Below are 14,386 nucleotides of genomic sequence, written 5' to 3' on the forward strand. Positions count from 1 at the left end.
TCAATGAACGGTATGATGCAAGAAATCAGCCAAGGCTAGTATAGAATCTATCGATGGTTGTTTGAAACACATAGAGGATTAAATATAACTTAATTATCACGCAGTTCACTTCCGAGATTATGAAGATAATATCTTGTCCCTTTTTGTCAAATATCTTGGTTGATAAGACCTCTTGTCAGGGCTGTACACTGATGAGTTTGTACAGGAGAAGTAGAGATCGTATCAAAGTTCCGTTAGGTCTTTTTTAAGCAAGAGAAGTTTTTTCCCTTTCATTTATTTGCATTTGTTTTTTTTAAAGCAAAATTCAAAAAAATAATCCTATAGAAAAGCTACATATGCCGAAAAAACATTTTAAGTACGTAGACACATTTTTAAAAGGTGGATAAATAATTCTGTGTAAAAATGTATCTTCCAATACAGAATATAATATCATTAAAATGTTTTTTTTAGAGAATATATCATTACAATGTTGACACTTGACACATACATACTATTACTTTTTGACCTTTTAAATTGGTGTCCTTTTCAATAATAATAAAAAAAGCTTAGGAACTAAATGTAATTAGATAAAAGATTGAAAACTACAAATATAACCAAATATTAATTCGTGCTTTCCGTTTTTCATTAGGCGATGATTTCGTGTCTCCTACAATCTCGAAGCCTTATGTTTGCAACATCTGCACCTTCATATCCCACGTCGCAACATTCCACTTTTCTCCCCTATAAACAGAACAACGAAAACATCCTAATAATATTAAAACACCGCTTATAGTGAAAAATTATTGTGATTAACAGCAAAATTATGAACAAACCGGTTTGGGAGTTTTGGGAGAGAAGACACGGATAGAAGCAAGAGGATCCGCAGAAGTATTACCAAAGAAGGAGCAAGAAGTCATGTTTCTAGGAAACTTCCTTGTGTAGGAAGTAACAACTCCATCGTTCTCTTGTTCAATCGAATCGAAGAAGAACCAGTGCGGAGCTTCACATGGATTTCTAGACACCCGTCTCGTGTTAAACATGTATAAAGGAGGCCGTCCTCGAAGCCAAGGACGGAATGTCTCTATAGGACGCTTCAAGTAGCTGCGTGCGAATATCTTCTCATAGATATGCACAGAGTATCCCCACGAGACCGAGAAGGTCCAGCTAGTGGCTCTGACGTGGCAGATCGACTGTTGGACGATCCGTGTTTGGTCAACGTTGGCCGCTTTCATGATGTGACGTACTGAGCCAGGATGGTCCATGCTCGGGAAAATTGGTTCGAGGGATCCGAAGTGGTGGAAGCTGACAAGAGGAGCCGTTGGATGAGACGAGAGGAAGCCTGATAAGTCACCGCGTAGATCCAGCTGTGGCATGTTAACCAAACAATATGTGATAAAATTTTGTAATGCATGGTAATCTTCTTTATATCATCCAAATTTATTGGATCCATACATTTGCGAAACTTCAATATTTATTAAGATAATTGCATGGTAGAAAAAAAAGCACTTTTCTTCTAAACCCTAATCCCAAATTACAATGGCTTTAATTTGAGTAACCATCTAATCGTGCTAATAGTATTTCGTTATGGGTTGGTAATTTTCTGAATGAATACAATTAATTAAATAATTCATCCAATATTTTGTAGAATGAACTATTACATAGAATATATATGGACGTTAAAAATAATATTTATAAAAAGAGAAGATAATATATGTAGTTGAAAGACATACCTGGTGAAATCCTTTATCGAGGCTAAGATCAACGCCCAAATCAGCCAAACACATACTTTGTAAATGATCCACTCCCCAAATGTAATAGTACCTCTCAATACAATTATCCAATTCTTCCACTAAAGCCTCCACTAGGGGATAACTTAGAGCATATCCTCCTCCTCCGAACGCCATGTCAAACGAGAAGTAAAAATTTGACTTTATCGTCTCCGAGAACATTCCAATGTAATGTTTTTCCCTGTGATCATATTTTGACAACACATCCACCATGTTGTCTACGAAGAAAACACTGTCATCATCACCTGTCACATACCTATTTGTATTGGACAAGATTTTATGTTAGATCACAAATTTATAACTGCTATAAGTATCATATCTATACTATTATTTGCGAAGTAAATTTTTGGAATCGAGCTCTCACATTAAAAGTTAGAGTGGTTAATAACGTTTATACCCTTAATGAATAAAATGTATAACTAAATTAAAAAATAAAATGAAATTTTAATTTATTTGATTAGATAATTGATTAAAATTAATAATAGTAAAAATTATCCAAAATCTTAAAATATAATTTAAAAGAGAGATAATTTTTGTATATATTGTATTGTTATCTGAAAAAGTCTTTTTGTAAAAAGTTAAAAACATGAATTATATAACTAAATATTAATCAAATAAAATGAATAACTAAATTAAAAAAATAAAAACGAAATTTTAATTTATTTGATTAGATAATTGATTAAAATTAATAATAGTAAGAATTATCCAAAATATAAAAATATAATTTAAAAAAGAGATAATTTCTGTATATATTGTATTGTTATCTGAAAAAGTCTTTTAGTAAAAATTTAAAAACATGAATTATATAACCAAATATTAATCAAATAAAATGTATAATTATATAATTAAAATAGAATATTGAATTATCCAAAATCTAAAAATATAATTTGAAAAAAAGAGATAATTTATATATATATTGTATTGTTATCTGAAAAATTATTTTAATAAAAAGTTAAAACACACAAATTACATAATTAAATTTTAATTAAATTAAATTTTTAATTATATAATTAAAAATATAATATTAAGTTATTTTAAGATTTATTTTAGTATAATGAATATAGTGTACAGAGAAGTTTTCAAAAATTATGAAAATGTTTAAGCCCGCCATGCGGGCAAAATACCTAGTATATATATATATATAATATAACTATGTATATACATATATTTAGTTCTATAGATTATAAATCAATTACTGTAAAAATAGAAACATATATCATAATTTCTCAAGAAAAAAGATGATTAATTAACTATATATATATTATACCATCTCACATCCTCGTCTTGTTTAAGCATGTAATTCTCAAGAATGGACCTATAGATCCGAGTGTGGATTCGGTTTCTAAGCCTCGGGTAAATCTTCAGTTTCTTGAGGTCTTCGTTGACTTTTAACGGCGGCAAGGCCCGAGACCAAGGCTGGAACTCTTCCGACGGCTCCACGTCAAAGAAGATATAACCGCGTGTCTTGTTTGGTCTCCACCATGATTCTACGTACACTTTTCGATCCCTCCACGTACTTGAGCCCCCAACCAGAACGAACATCAAATGGCTCAAGTTTGTGGCCGTCTCTTTAGGCTCCACGAGTCTCTGTTGATACTTTATGGTGAAAATGTTACTATCGAAAGATTGTGAATTGAGGTATGTTTGGTTGAAGAAGACGAGCACGAAGAAGATCACGGCCACACCTACGATCACACGATATTTGCATAAGACTTTTGTGTGGTAACTTGGAGGCGACGACATTACATTATACAGAGATAGTAGCATCGAGAGTGCAGATGGAGAAAGATGATAAAGGATATTTGAAGGTTAACAAGTGAGGCTTAGAAGTCTTTAGTTTGAAAACCATAGAAATGACATTTATACTTTTTAACCCAATAAACACTGGTCCAAATCCATACTAACTAATTCCTATGTTTCACAAAATTTTCAGACATTTTTGCCGTTAAAACATCTACAATATTATGGAATGTCACTACTAGACCACAATCATTTAGTTATATATTTAGACCGGTAACTTTAGAATGATACTGTAATTTACAGTTTTTTTGGCCATATGTTCTGACTAGCAGGTTTCCGTCACAAGTCAATGTAACGATGTATTAGAGACGTAGTTAATTAGTCTTCTCTTTTTTTGACAGCAATTAATTAGTCTTCTTTATTTGTCAATCATTTAAAACTATATTGATTAACTGTAAAAGAGATATTAGAGGAACTTACTATAAAAATATAAGAACTCTTTTTTTTGATAAAATATATAAGAACTCTTGAAGTGCCAAACAAAATTGATTGGTTAAGAAAATGACTTATTTATACATAAATTGTGGTCCCTAGGTACAATCCAAACACACACACACATATATATGAATTATGTAGGCCTGGTATACTTTATAATATCTTCTACAAAAAAAAATGATCACATTTTAAATTTTTATCTTCATTATTCACATATTAATTTAAAAAAAAATCCACTTGGCTATTTTTTAAAAACGTTTAACCATGACATATGAAAAACTCACATATGTGACAGTATAAAATTCACGATGAAACAAGGAATCCGTAATTCAGATTTTGTAAGAGTGACATTGAAATCAATAACTTGATAAATAACAATTTATGTAATTTGGATTTTGATGTTTTTGACAGTAACTGTATAATGCAAGAAATCAGACAAGTCTAGTATACAATGTATAGATGGTTATTTGAAACACATAGAGGATTAAGTATAACTTAATTATCTCGCAGTTTTTTTTTTTTTTTTTTGAAACTCAATATCTCGCAGTTCTTTTCCGAGATTATGAACATACTATCTTGTCCATTTTGTCGAATATCTTGGTTGATAAGACCTCTTGTCAGAGCTTTACACACCTCTGATGAATTAGTAGCACATGAGAAGTAGAGAGGGTTTCAAAATTCGTTAGCTCTTGAGTCTTGACATAATAAGCAAGATAAGTTTTTTTCTTTCTCTTTTTCATTTATTTGCTTTTCTCTTCTTAATTTAGCTAAATTCAAACAAACGATCATACAGAAAAACTACATGTTTTACTACATATGCCACAAAGAAGTCTTTAAAATAAGTAGACAAGTTTTTAAAGGTGGATAAATAGTCCAGTGTAAAAAAATTATCTTCCAATATAAAATACAATATTATTACAATGTTTACTTTTTTACTTTTTAAATTTGTATCTTTTTTAAAAAAACTTAGTTGCTAAATGTGCAAACCGACTTATTATTTGATCAGATAAAAGATTGTGCCCTTCGTTTGTCATTAGGCGATGATTTCGTGTCTCCTACAATCTCGAAGTCTCATGTATGCAACATTTGCACCTTCATATTCCACGTCGCAACATTCTACTTTTTTCCCCTGTAAACAGAACATTGAAAACATCCTTATAATATTAAAAACCGCTTATGGTGAAAAAAATATATGTTAATTAACAGCAAAATAAACGAACCGGTTTGGGAGTTTTGGGAGAGAAGACACGGATTGTAGTAAGAGGATCCGCAGAAGTATTACCAGAGAAGAAGCAAGAAGCCATGTTTCTAGGAAACTTCCTTTTGTAAGAAGTAACAACTCCTTCCTTCTCTTGTTCAATCGAAACAAAGAAGAACCAGTGAGGAGCTTCACATGGATCTCGAGAAACTGGTCTCGTGTTAAACATGTAAAAAGGAGGCCGTCCTCCGTGCCACCAAGGACGGAATGTCTCGATTGGAAGCTTCAAGTAGCTCCGTGGGAATATCTTCTCATAGATATGAACAGAGTATCCCCACGAGACCGAAAAGGTCCAGTTACATGCTCTGACGTGGCATATCGACTGTTGTAGCATCCGTGATTGGTCCACGTTGGCTGCTTTCATGATATGATTGACCGAACCTGGACGGTCCATGCCAGGGAAAAGTGGTGTGACAGTTTCGAAGTGGTGGAGGCTGACAAGAGGAGCCGTTGGTTGGGACGAGAGGAAGCCTGATATGTCACCGTATAGATCCATCTGTTGCATGTAAACAAAATACTTATTGTTAAGTTCCATGAACATGTGGCCGATAAGTCACGCGCAGATCCAGCTGTTGCATGTCAATCAAATACTTAATGTGTAATACAATTTCTATCATTCAAAATTTATTGGATTCATTCGGAAACTTTATTGTGTGATACATTTCGATGCTTCAATACTTATCAAGATAATAGCATGGTATAAGAAAACTCGTTTCTTCTAAACCCTGGAATTATTCATAGAAAACTCATGCTGGACCCATAAAACTTGATACTATGCATGATTAAAATAACATATGGTGATACGATTTCTGGCGCATGCTAATCTTCTTTATATCATTCCAAATTTATTGGACCCATACGTACGGAAAATTTTTTGTGTGATACACTAAGATTCAATATTTATCAAGATACCTGCATGGTACAAATTTTTTTCCCGTCTAATCCCTAATCCTAAACTACAACTGATCTTTAATTTGAGTAAACCATCCAATCGTGGTTAGTAATTTCGTCATGGCCGGGTAGGTAATTTTCAGAATGAATACAATAAATAAATAACTCACCTTATATTTTGTAGAATGAACTATTATATATACATACCTGGTGAAATCCTTTTTCAAGGCTAAGATCAACGCCCAAATCAGCCAAACACAAACTCTGTAAATGATCCACTGCCCAAATGTAATGGTACCTCTCAATACAATTATCCAATTCTTCCACTAAAGCCTTCACTAGAGGATAACTTAGAGCATAACCTCCTCCTCCGAATGCCATGTCAAATGAGAAGTGAAAATTTGATTTTATGGTCTCCGAAAACATTCCGATGTAATGTTTTTCCGTGTGATCGTATTTTGATAACACATCCACCATGTTGTCTACGAAGAAAACACTGTCATCATCACCCGTCACATACCTATTTATATTGGACAAGATTTATGTTAGATCTCAAATTAAGGTAATATTATACACAAACCTGTATTTTTATTCCTTCAAACAAAATATTAGAGACAAATAAATTTTCCAAAATGTCATCCAATAAAATCATGCACCAAGCTTTTTACAAAAAAATTAGGTATAACGAGAAGAGAAAATTGATAAAATTGAAATGTAAAAGTTAAAGTTTAAAATTTCTTGACTACTTGCTGGAATTTTTTATATTATTTTAGTAACATTAAATAATTGTGTAAATCATAAAACAAGTTTTATTTTATAAGTTCTATTTAATATTTAAAAAAACGTAATATTTTATGTAAATATAAATATTTAATTCTATAGAAATGTAAATCAATTATTGTAAGTACAGAGACATATATATGTATCGATTTGATAAGATGATTAATAAACTTAGTAATATCATACCATCTCACATCCTCGTCTTGTTTGAGCCTGTAATTCTCAAGAATGGACCTATAGATCCGAGTGTGGTTTCGGTTTGTAAGCTTCGGGTAAATCTTCAGTTTCTTGAGGTCTTCGTTGACTTTTAACGGCGGTAAGGCCGGAGACCAAGGCTGGAACTCTTCCGACGGTTCCACGTCAAAGAAGATATTACCACGTGTCACGTTTGGTCTCCACCATGATCCTAAGTAAACTTTTCGATCCCTCCACGTACGTGAGCTCCCGACCAGAACGAACATCAAATGGCTCAAGTTTGTTGCCGCCTCTTTAGGCTGCAAGAGCCTCTCTTGATATTTTATGGTGAAAATGTTACTGTCGAAATATTGTGATTTGAGGTATGTTTGGTTGAAGAAGAAGAGCACGAAGAAGATCACGGCCACGCCTATGATCACGCGATATTTGCATAAGACTTTTGTGTGGTAACTTGGAGGCGACGACATTACATTATACAGAGATAGTAGCATGGAGAAAGATGATGAATGATATTTGAAGGTTAACAAGGGAGGTTTTGGAGTATTTAGTTTGAAAACCATAGAAATGATATCATACTTTTCTTAACCCAATAAACACCAGTCCAAGTCCACAACTATTTAAGATTTATTTCCATATATTTTGATCATGTTTATTTATTAGCTTATTTTTCTTATTTCAATAGATCGAGATATATGGAAATATATCTTTTTTTTATCAAAAATATGGAAATATATCTCAATAATAATATTTCATCAAAATTTCTGATTTTTGTCCTTCAAACATCTACAATAAATATTATAGAAATATTACTACTAGACCATAATCCTTTAGTTACATCTAATACTTACATTTTTATTGGTAAATTACCGGTTTTTGGCCAACGTAGACTAGTAGGCTTCAGTCACGAGACAGCATGATGATGTATTAGAGCATTTCCAACATGGGTTCTATCCATTAGAGTTCTAAATATAAATATGTGTGTATGTATATATTGTATATGTATACGTAGTTATGAAAGTTTTTAGAATTTTTGGATAAGAGACTAGGAGTTCTATACTATTTAGTGGATTCCACAACTACATACATATATATAATATATACATACATACATATTTATATTTAGAACTTCAATGGATAAAATCCTTATTGAAAGTGATCTTAGAGATGTAACTAATCGGTCTTCTTTATTTGCCAATCATTTAAAAAAAATCTTGATTGTAAAAGGGATATTAGAGGAACTTATTACTATACAGTATAAGAATTCTTGAAGTAACAAAAATAATAATATGGTTAAGAAAACGACTAACTCATACATCAATTATGGTCTGTGGGTACATTCCAAACGTAAAATATTTATGGACAGTTAAATAGTTAATGCATGCATGATATATATAATATTATTTATTATAATATCTCCTATATAATAATCTTGTTTATTATAATATCACATATTAATTAACAGTTTCACTTTTCTATTTTTAAATGCTTAACCATGTTATCTCCTGCAGCGGGAATGTTTGGAAGGGATCGCGATGTAACAGATGGATCGCATCCAATGATCTTTTTAAAGTAAAACGGCATTTACTCAGAAAAATTGAGAGCCACAAAAAAAATCTTAAAAGACCAAGAACGAAGTGGAAGAAAGCTAATGAATCAGCTTATTGTACGAATGTGTTAGGAAGCATCGTGTTACTGATGCATCTGTTAAAAGTTCTTCTTAACAATATGTAAAATGTAATTTATGTTCCATGTAATATGTTACATTGATTTGAGATCAATAAAGTTATGATGTTAAAAAAATGCTTAACCATGACATAGACAAAAAAACCACATATGCCATGAATCCATGATATAAAATTCACGTTGAAGCAACTAATCAAATTCTACACTTAGTTAGACATCTGGACGCATATAATTTAATCCATAATTCAGATTTTGTAAGAGTGACAATTACCAAATGTTAGCAAAAAAAAAATAGTGACAATGAAATCAGAAACTTGAAAAATAATATATTATGTAATAAAAATCCATTACATGTATGATCACTAAGTCCTAACAATAATATGTAAAAATAAACTCACACTAATGTACATCCCTGAACTGTATGGGTAAAAGTTCCAAAAAAAAAAACTCGTGGACTAAGTAACAAACCTAGGTGGGTACGGCAACTGTATTCTACCACATATATGACTAAAAAATATGTACATCAGTAAACTTCTCTTGTTAAGATATCAGAGTAATTGTAGGCATGAGTTTTAAGCGACGTATAACTTAATTAAAAACAAAATTGAAATTACAATATAACTATTCTTTTCTCTTCTCCATTTATCTCCGTGATTGAAAAGCTAAACGCCTGCAGGAGAGGCATCATTAGGTGGGCAAGAGAACACCAAGATCAGAGTAACTTAGTGATCAAGCAGAACCAGGAAGCTCTAGAAGCTGCACTCTCAAGTGATAATCCGGACCAGAGTCTCATTGATGGGATATATGATATACTTCGCAAGTCGTATCTAGCTGAGGAGCAGTTTTGGCAACAAAGAAGTAGAATTCAGTGGCTCAAGCAAGGCGATAGAAATACGGGATTCTTTCATGCTGCTACCAGAACCAGGAGGAAAATAAACGCCATCCCGGTTCTAGAGGACGCACAAGGTGGAGCTGTCTACGAGGAACATGATATTACTCGAGTGATCACTGATTATTTCACTCAAATTTTTAAGACCAACGGCAACAACTCCTTCACACAGATCCAAGGGCTCCTCAGCAACAAAGTAACACCGGAGATGAATGAGGCTTTGATTGCTATACCGAGTGATTCGGAAATTAGAGAAGCTGTGATGTCCATAAACGGGAACAAAGCCCCAGGACCCGATGGGTTTTCAGCTACATTCTACCAGTCCTACTGGCATATAGTGGGTGAAGATGTGGTAAAAGACGTTAAGAATTTTTTCAGCTCGAGTTACTTACACCCGCAGCAGAACGAAACTCACATCAGGCTTATCCCTAAGATTACGGGGCCGAGATCAGTGGCGGACTATCGTCCCATTGCTTTGTGCAACACCCATTATAAGATCATTGCAAAGCTTCTTACCCGGAGACTCAAACCGCTCCTGCCCAGCCTCATATCCCCCACCCAATCAGCGTTTGTTTCCGGTCGTGCGATCTCGGACAACGTTCTTATTACACATGAGACTCTCCACTTCCTACGAACCTCAGAGGCAAAGAAGAGGTGTACAATGGCTGTGAAAACAGACATGAGTAAGGCCTATGACAGGATAGAATGGGGTTTCGTCAGGGAGGTACTAAAGCTACTCGGCTTCGATCCAATTTGGATAACATGGATCATGGCGTGCATCGAGTCTGTTTCCTATTCTTTCTTGATAAATGGTGCACCGCAAGGATTAGTAAAACCCTCCCGAGGTCTTCGGCAGGGAGACCCGCTGTCCCCCCACATCTTCATACTATGCACTGAGGTTCTCTCAGCTTTGTGCGCAAAGGGTCAAGCGGACGGGTCGCTTCCGGGAGTAAGGGTATCAAACAACAGTCCACCAATTAATCACCTTCTCTTTGCGGACGATACCATGTTTTTTTGCAAATCAAAACCGGCATGTGTTACAGCTCTGATGAAGATCCTATCTATCTATGAGGCGGTTTCGGGTCAGCGGATAAATCCTCAGAAATCTGCGATTACTTTTTCGGCCAAAACACCCGATTCCACTCGAGCGCGGGTCAAAGAGACCATGGAGATTTATACCGAAGGAGGTGTAGGTAAATATCTCGGCCTTCCCGAACAGTTCGGACGCAAAAAGCGAGACATCTTTGCATCTATCCTTGACAGGATCCGACAAAAGTCTCATAGTTGGAGGGCTAAATTCTTATCTGGTGCCGGCAAGCAAGTGATGCTCAAGTCAGTACTCTCGGCCATGCCGTGTCACGCAATGTCTTGCTTCAAACTGCCACTCTCCCTATGTAAGCAAATACAATCCCTTCTTACTCGGTTTTGGTGGGATGCAAATCCGGAAAAGAGAAAAATGTGTTGGGTTGCTTGGGATACACTGGTTTTACCGAAATACGCAGGAGGACTTGGTTTTCGAGACATTGTAACCTTTAACGATGCTCTCCTTGCAAAAATCGGCTGGCGTTTAATCAAAGATCCGCAGTCTCTACTGGCTAAGGTTCTATTAGGGAAATATGCTCAGAACACCTCTTTCTTGGATTGTCCTATATCAGCCTCAGCCTCACATGGATGGAGAAGTGTCCTAGCCGGCAGAGATTTACTTCGGAAGGGCCTGGGCTGGGCAGTCGGGAATGGTGAGCAAATTAGAGTTTGGGATGCGCCCTGGCTCTCCTTCAAATCGCCATGTCAACCAATGGGACCCTCCACATTTGAAACCAAGAACCTGATGGTTAGCGACCTTTTGTGCCCCATAACAAACAGATGGGATGAGGAGAAGATCAGAAGATTCTTACCTCAGTATGAGGACATTATTTTGCAGATAAAAACCAGTTCAACTATAGCCACTGATACATTGCTCTGGCTACCGGAAAAAACAGGAACTTACTCCACAAAGACAGGTTATGGCGTGGCGATTTTAAGTACTCGGCCGCTGAACCTTGTGAATGAACCGGTAAACTGGATGTCACATATCTGGAACGTAAAGACCAGTCCTAAGTTAAAAGATTTCTTATGGAGAGTGGTGAGAAAAGCCATTCCGGTCAGCTCAAACCTGGAAAGGGAGGCTTGCCGAGTTTTAACTGCAAAACATGTGGAGCTCACGAAGATGACCTTCACGTTTTCCTCAAATGCCCACTGGCGGAGGAAGTCTGGAACCACATTCCGACTCTCCATAGACCTTCAAGTTCCCTTCCATCTGTGGCAGAATTGATTAAACAAGGTGGTACGCTTACTCCTCTACCACCTACTGGCTCATCTTCCCCATTGTGGCCTTGGGTTTTATGGAATTTATGGAAAGCTAGGAATAAGCTGCTGTTTGAGAACAGGATGTTCACAGCTAAAGAGATTGTACTAAAGAGTATTAAAGATGCCAAAGAGTGGAGTCAGGCACAAGTTAATACTGGAGCTTCAACGCCTGTGTCGCCTCTCTCAAATCGATCGCCCCGCCACTCGCCATGCGCCCCCCCGTCCTTCCAACCAGACGTGTTAGTCTGCAGTGTTGATGCGGCTTGGGACATTCACTCGGGAAGGTGCGGTATAGGCGGCATTTTCAACAGTACTTCACTGATGGCTCCCCCCAACATCTCGGAAGCACATAGTCACGTATCATCAGCTTTAATGGCCGAAGCCATTGCTGTCCATCGAGCGGTATCTCTTGCCGTCTACTCAAACGTCCGATCCCTGGCAGTTCTATCTGATTCTCTATCCCTGATCAACTTGCTGAGGAAGGGAGAGTACCAAACTGAACTGTTCGGTATCATGTTTGATATCTATCACTTTATGTCTCTATTCGATGTTATCTCCTTTCATTTTATCTCTCGAAACTTCAACTGTGAGGCTGATTGTGTGGCAAAATCAGCTCTTACAATGTCTGTAACAAACCCCCTTATTTGTGGGTAGAACCTCTTTAGTTAATGCAATGCTTGTTTGACCAAAAAAAAAAAAAAAGATTTCGTCACTCCTACAATCTCGAAGTCTTATGTTTGCAACATCGGCACCTTCATATTCCACGTCACAACATTCCACTTTTCTTCCCTAAGCACCAACAATAAAACAAAATCAATCGAGATGGAATTAAAACAGCGTTTCTAGTTTAAAAAGATCGTGGTATTTCACAATACAATAAATACGTTCTCAGATATATATAACCCGCCATCAGATTTTTTTTTGTCTAAAGAATGCATCCATTGATAGTTTGTTACAATTTTTTAGTTCCTAGATCGATACAAAACGCTAGTTAGTATAGATATATAACTCTTACTTGTAAATGTTATTTAGTAAAACTAAATTACTCATGGGATGAACTAACCTCTTTGGGAGTTATGGGAGAGAAGACTCGGATCGAAGCAAGAGGATCCGCAGAAATATCACAAGAGAAAGAACAAGAAGTCATGTTTCTAATAAACTTCCTTGTGTAGGAAGTAACAACTCCTCCGTCCACTTGTTCAATCGAATCAAAGAAGAACCAATGAGGAGCTTCACATGGATTTCTAGACACCCGTCTCGTGTTAGACATGTAAAACGGAAACCATCCTCGGAGCCAAGGACGGAATGTCTCGATGGGAAGCTTCAAGTAGCTTCGTGGGAATATCTTCTCATAGACATGAGCAGAGTATCCCCACGAGACCGAGAAGGTCCAGTTACTAGCTCTGACGTAACATATCGACTGTTGTAGCATCCGTGATTGGTCTACGTTGGCCGCTTTCATAATTTGAAGGACTGAGCCGTGACGGTTCATGCCAGGGAAAAGTGGTGCTACGGCGTCGAAGTGGTGGAGGCTGAGAAGAGGAGCCGTTGGATGTGACGAGAGCAAACCCGACAAGTCACCTCGTAGATCCATCTATCGCATATTAATCACATATTATTTATGAGATACATTTTCTTGTCCAAACCATATTATTCTTCTTTGTCACGTTCCATAAAGAACTTCATATTCTTTTAGGCAAATAAGAAAGCTAATTAATCTTGTGATACTCAATTGATATTGTTGACAAACCTGATGAAACCCTTTCTCCGGGATAAGATCGGCACCAAGATCAGCCAAGCAATAACTCTGTAACTTATCGCCTGCCCAAATGAAATGATACTTTTCAATACATTCATCTAGTTTTGCCACCAAAGCCTCGACCAGAGGATAACTTAGAGCATATCCTCCTCCTCCGTATGCCATTTCAAATGCTAAGCGGAAATTTGATTTTGTCGACTCCGAAAACATTCCGATGTAACGTTTTTCCGTGTGGTCGTATTTTGACAACACATCCACTATGTTGTCTACGAAGAAAAGACTATCATCATCACCCATTACGTACCTGTTTATTTTTGCACAAGGTTGAATTTTAATTCTATAAAAAAAATTTTGAATTTTACTCTCTTTTTTTGTTATATTAAATAAGATTGATGTTAGACCAGGAGTGTTTGGAAACACAAGTTTTTGTAACATTTAATTTAAACTAGATTCGTTTTCCGCGCTACGCGCGGATAATATATTTAAATTTGTTACATTTATCATTTTTATTTGTATGTAAACTTTTGTATATTAAATTATATATAACTAATTTTAAATGTTTTTTTATATATTTTTAGTTTGAA

General features: G+C 35.7%; 3 protein-coding genes across 5 annotated transcripts; 1 reads left to right on the forward strand and 2 right to left on the reverse strand.

Moving 5' to 3' along the window:
• Nucleotides 1-415: 415 nt before the first annotated feature.
• LOC106370634 lies at nt 416-9,211 on the reverse strand. 3 transcript variants are annotated; one of them, XM_048742374.1, is made up of 4 exons: nt 7,117-8,511; nt 1,710-2,022; nt 813-1,343; nt 416-720 (listed from the first exon to the last, which is right to left on the reverse strand). In XM_048742374.1, the coding sequence occupies exons 1-4, from the start codon at nt 7,683-7,685 to the stop codon at nt 625-627; spliced, it is 1,509 nt and encodes a 502-aa protein (XP_048598331.1). In that variant the 5' UTR covers nt 7,686-8,511; the 3' UTR covers nt 416-624. The 3 variants fall into 3 exon arrangements, with proteins under 3 accessions (XP_048598331.1, XP_013666084.2, XP_022549308.2); XM_013810630.3 differs by lacking the exon at nt 7,117-8,511 and adding an exon at nt 3,034-3,767; XM_022693587.2 differs by lacking the exons at nt 416-720; nt 813-1,343; nt 1,710-2,022 and adding exons at nt 4,251-5,130; nt 5,222-5,755; nt 6,358-6,670 and having other exon boundaries at nt 7,117-9,211.
• On the forward strand, nt 9,211-12,697 carry LOC106369956. The gene is made up of 3 exons (XM_013810043.1): nt 9,211-9,227; nt 9,485-11,750; nt 11,816-12,697. Exons 1-3 carry the CDS (start codon nt 9,211-9,213, stop codon nt 12,695-12,697), a joined length of 3,165 nt encoding a protein of 1,054 aa, XP_013665497.1.
• Nucleotides 12,698-13,085: 388 nt separating this feature from the next.
• BNAA10G29920D lies at nt 13,086-14,099 on the reverse strand. The gene is made up of 2 exons (XM_013810042.1): nt 13,794-14,099; nt 13,086-13,637 (listed from the first exon to the last, which is right to left on the reverse strand). Exons 1-2 carry the CDS (start codon nt 14,097-14,099, stop codon nt 13,086-13,088), a joined length of 858 nt encoding a protein of 285 aa, XP_013665496.1.
• Nucleotides 14,100-14,386: the final 287 nt, after the last annotated feature.

The sequence above is a fragment of the Brassica napus genome, chromosome A10 (genome assembly GCF_020379485.1).
Source record: "Brassica napus cultivar Da-Ae chromosome A10, Da-Ae, whole genome shotgun sequence".
Classification (NCBI taxonomy): domain Eukaryota; kingdom Viridiplantae; phylum Streptophyta; class Magnoliopsida; order Brassicales; family Brassicaceae; genus Brassica; species Brassica napus.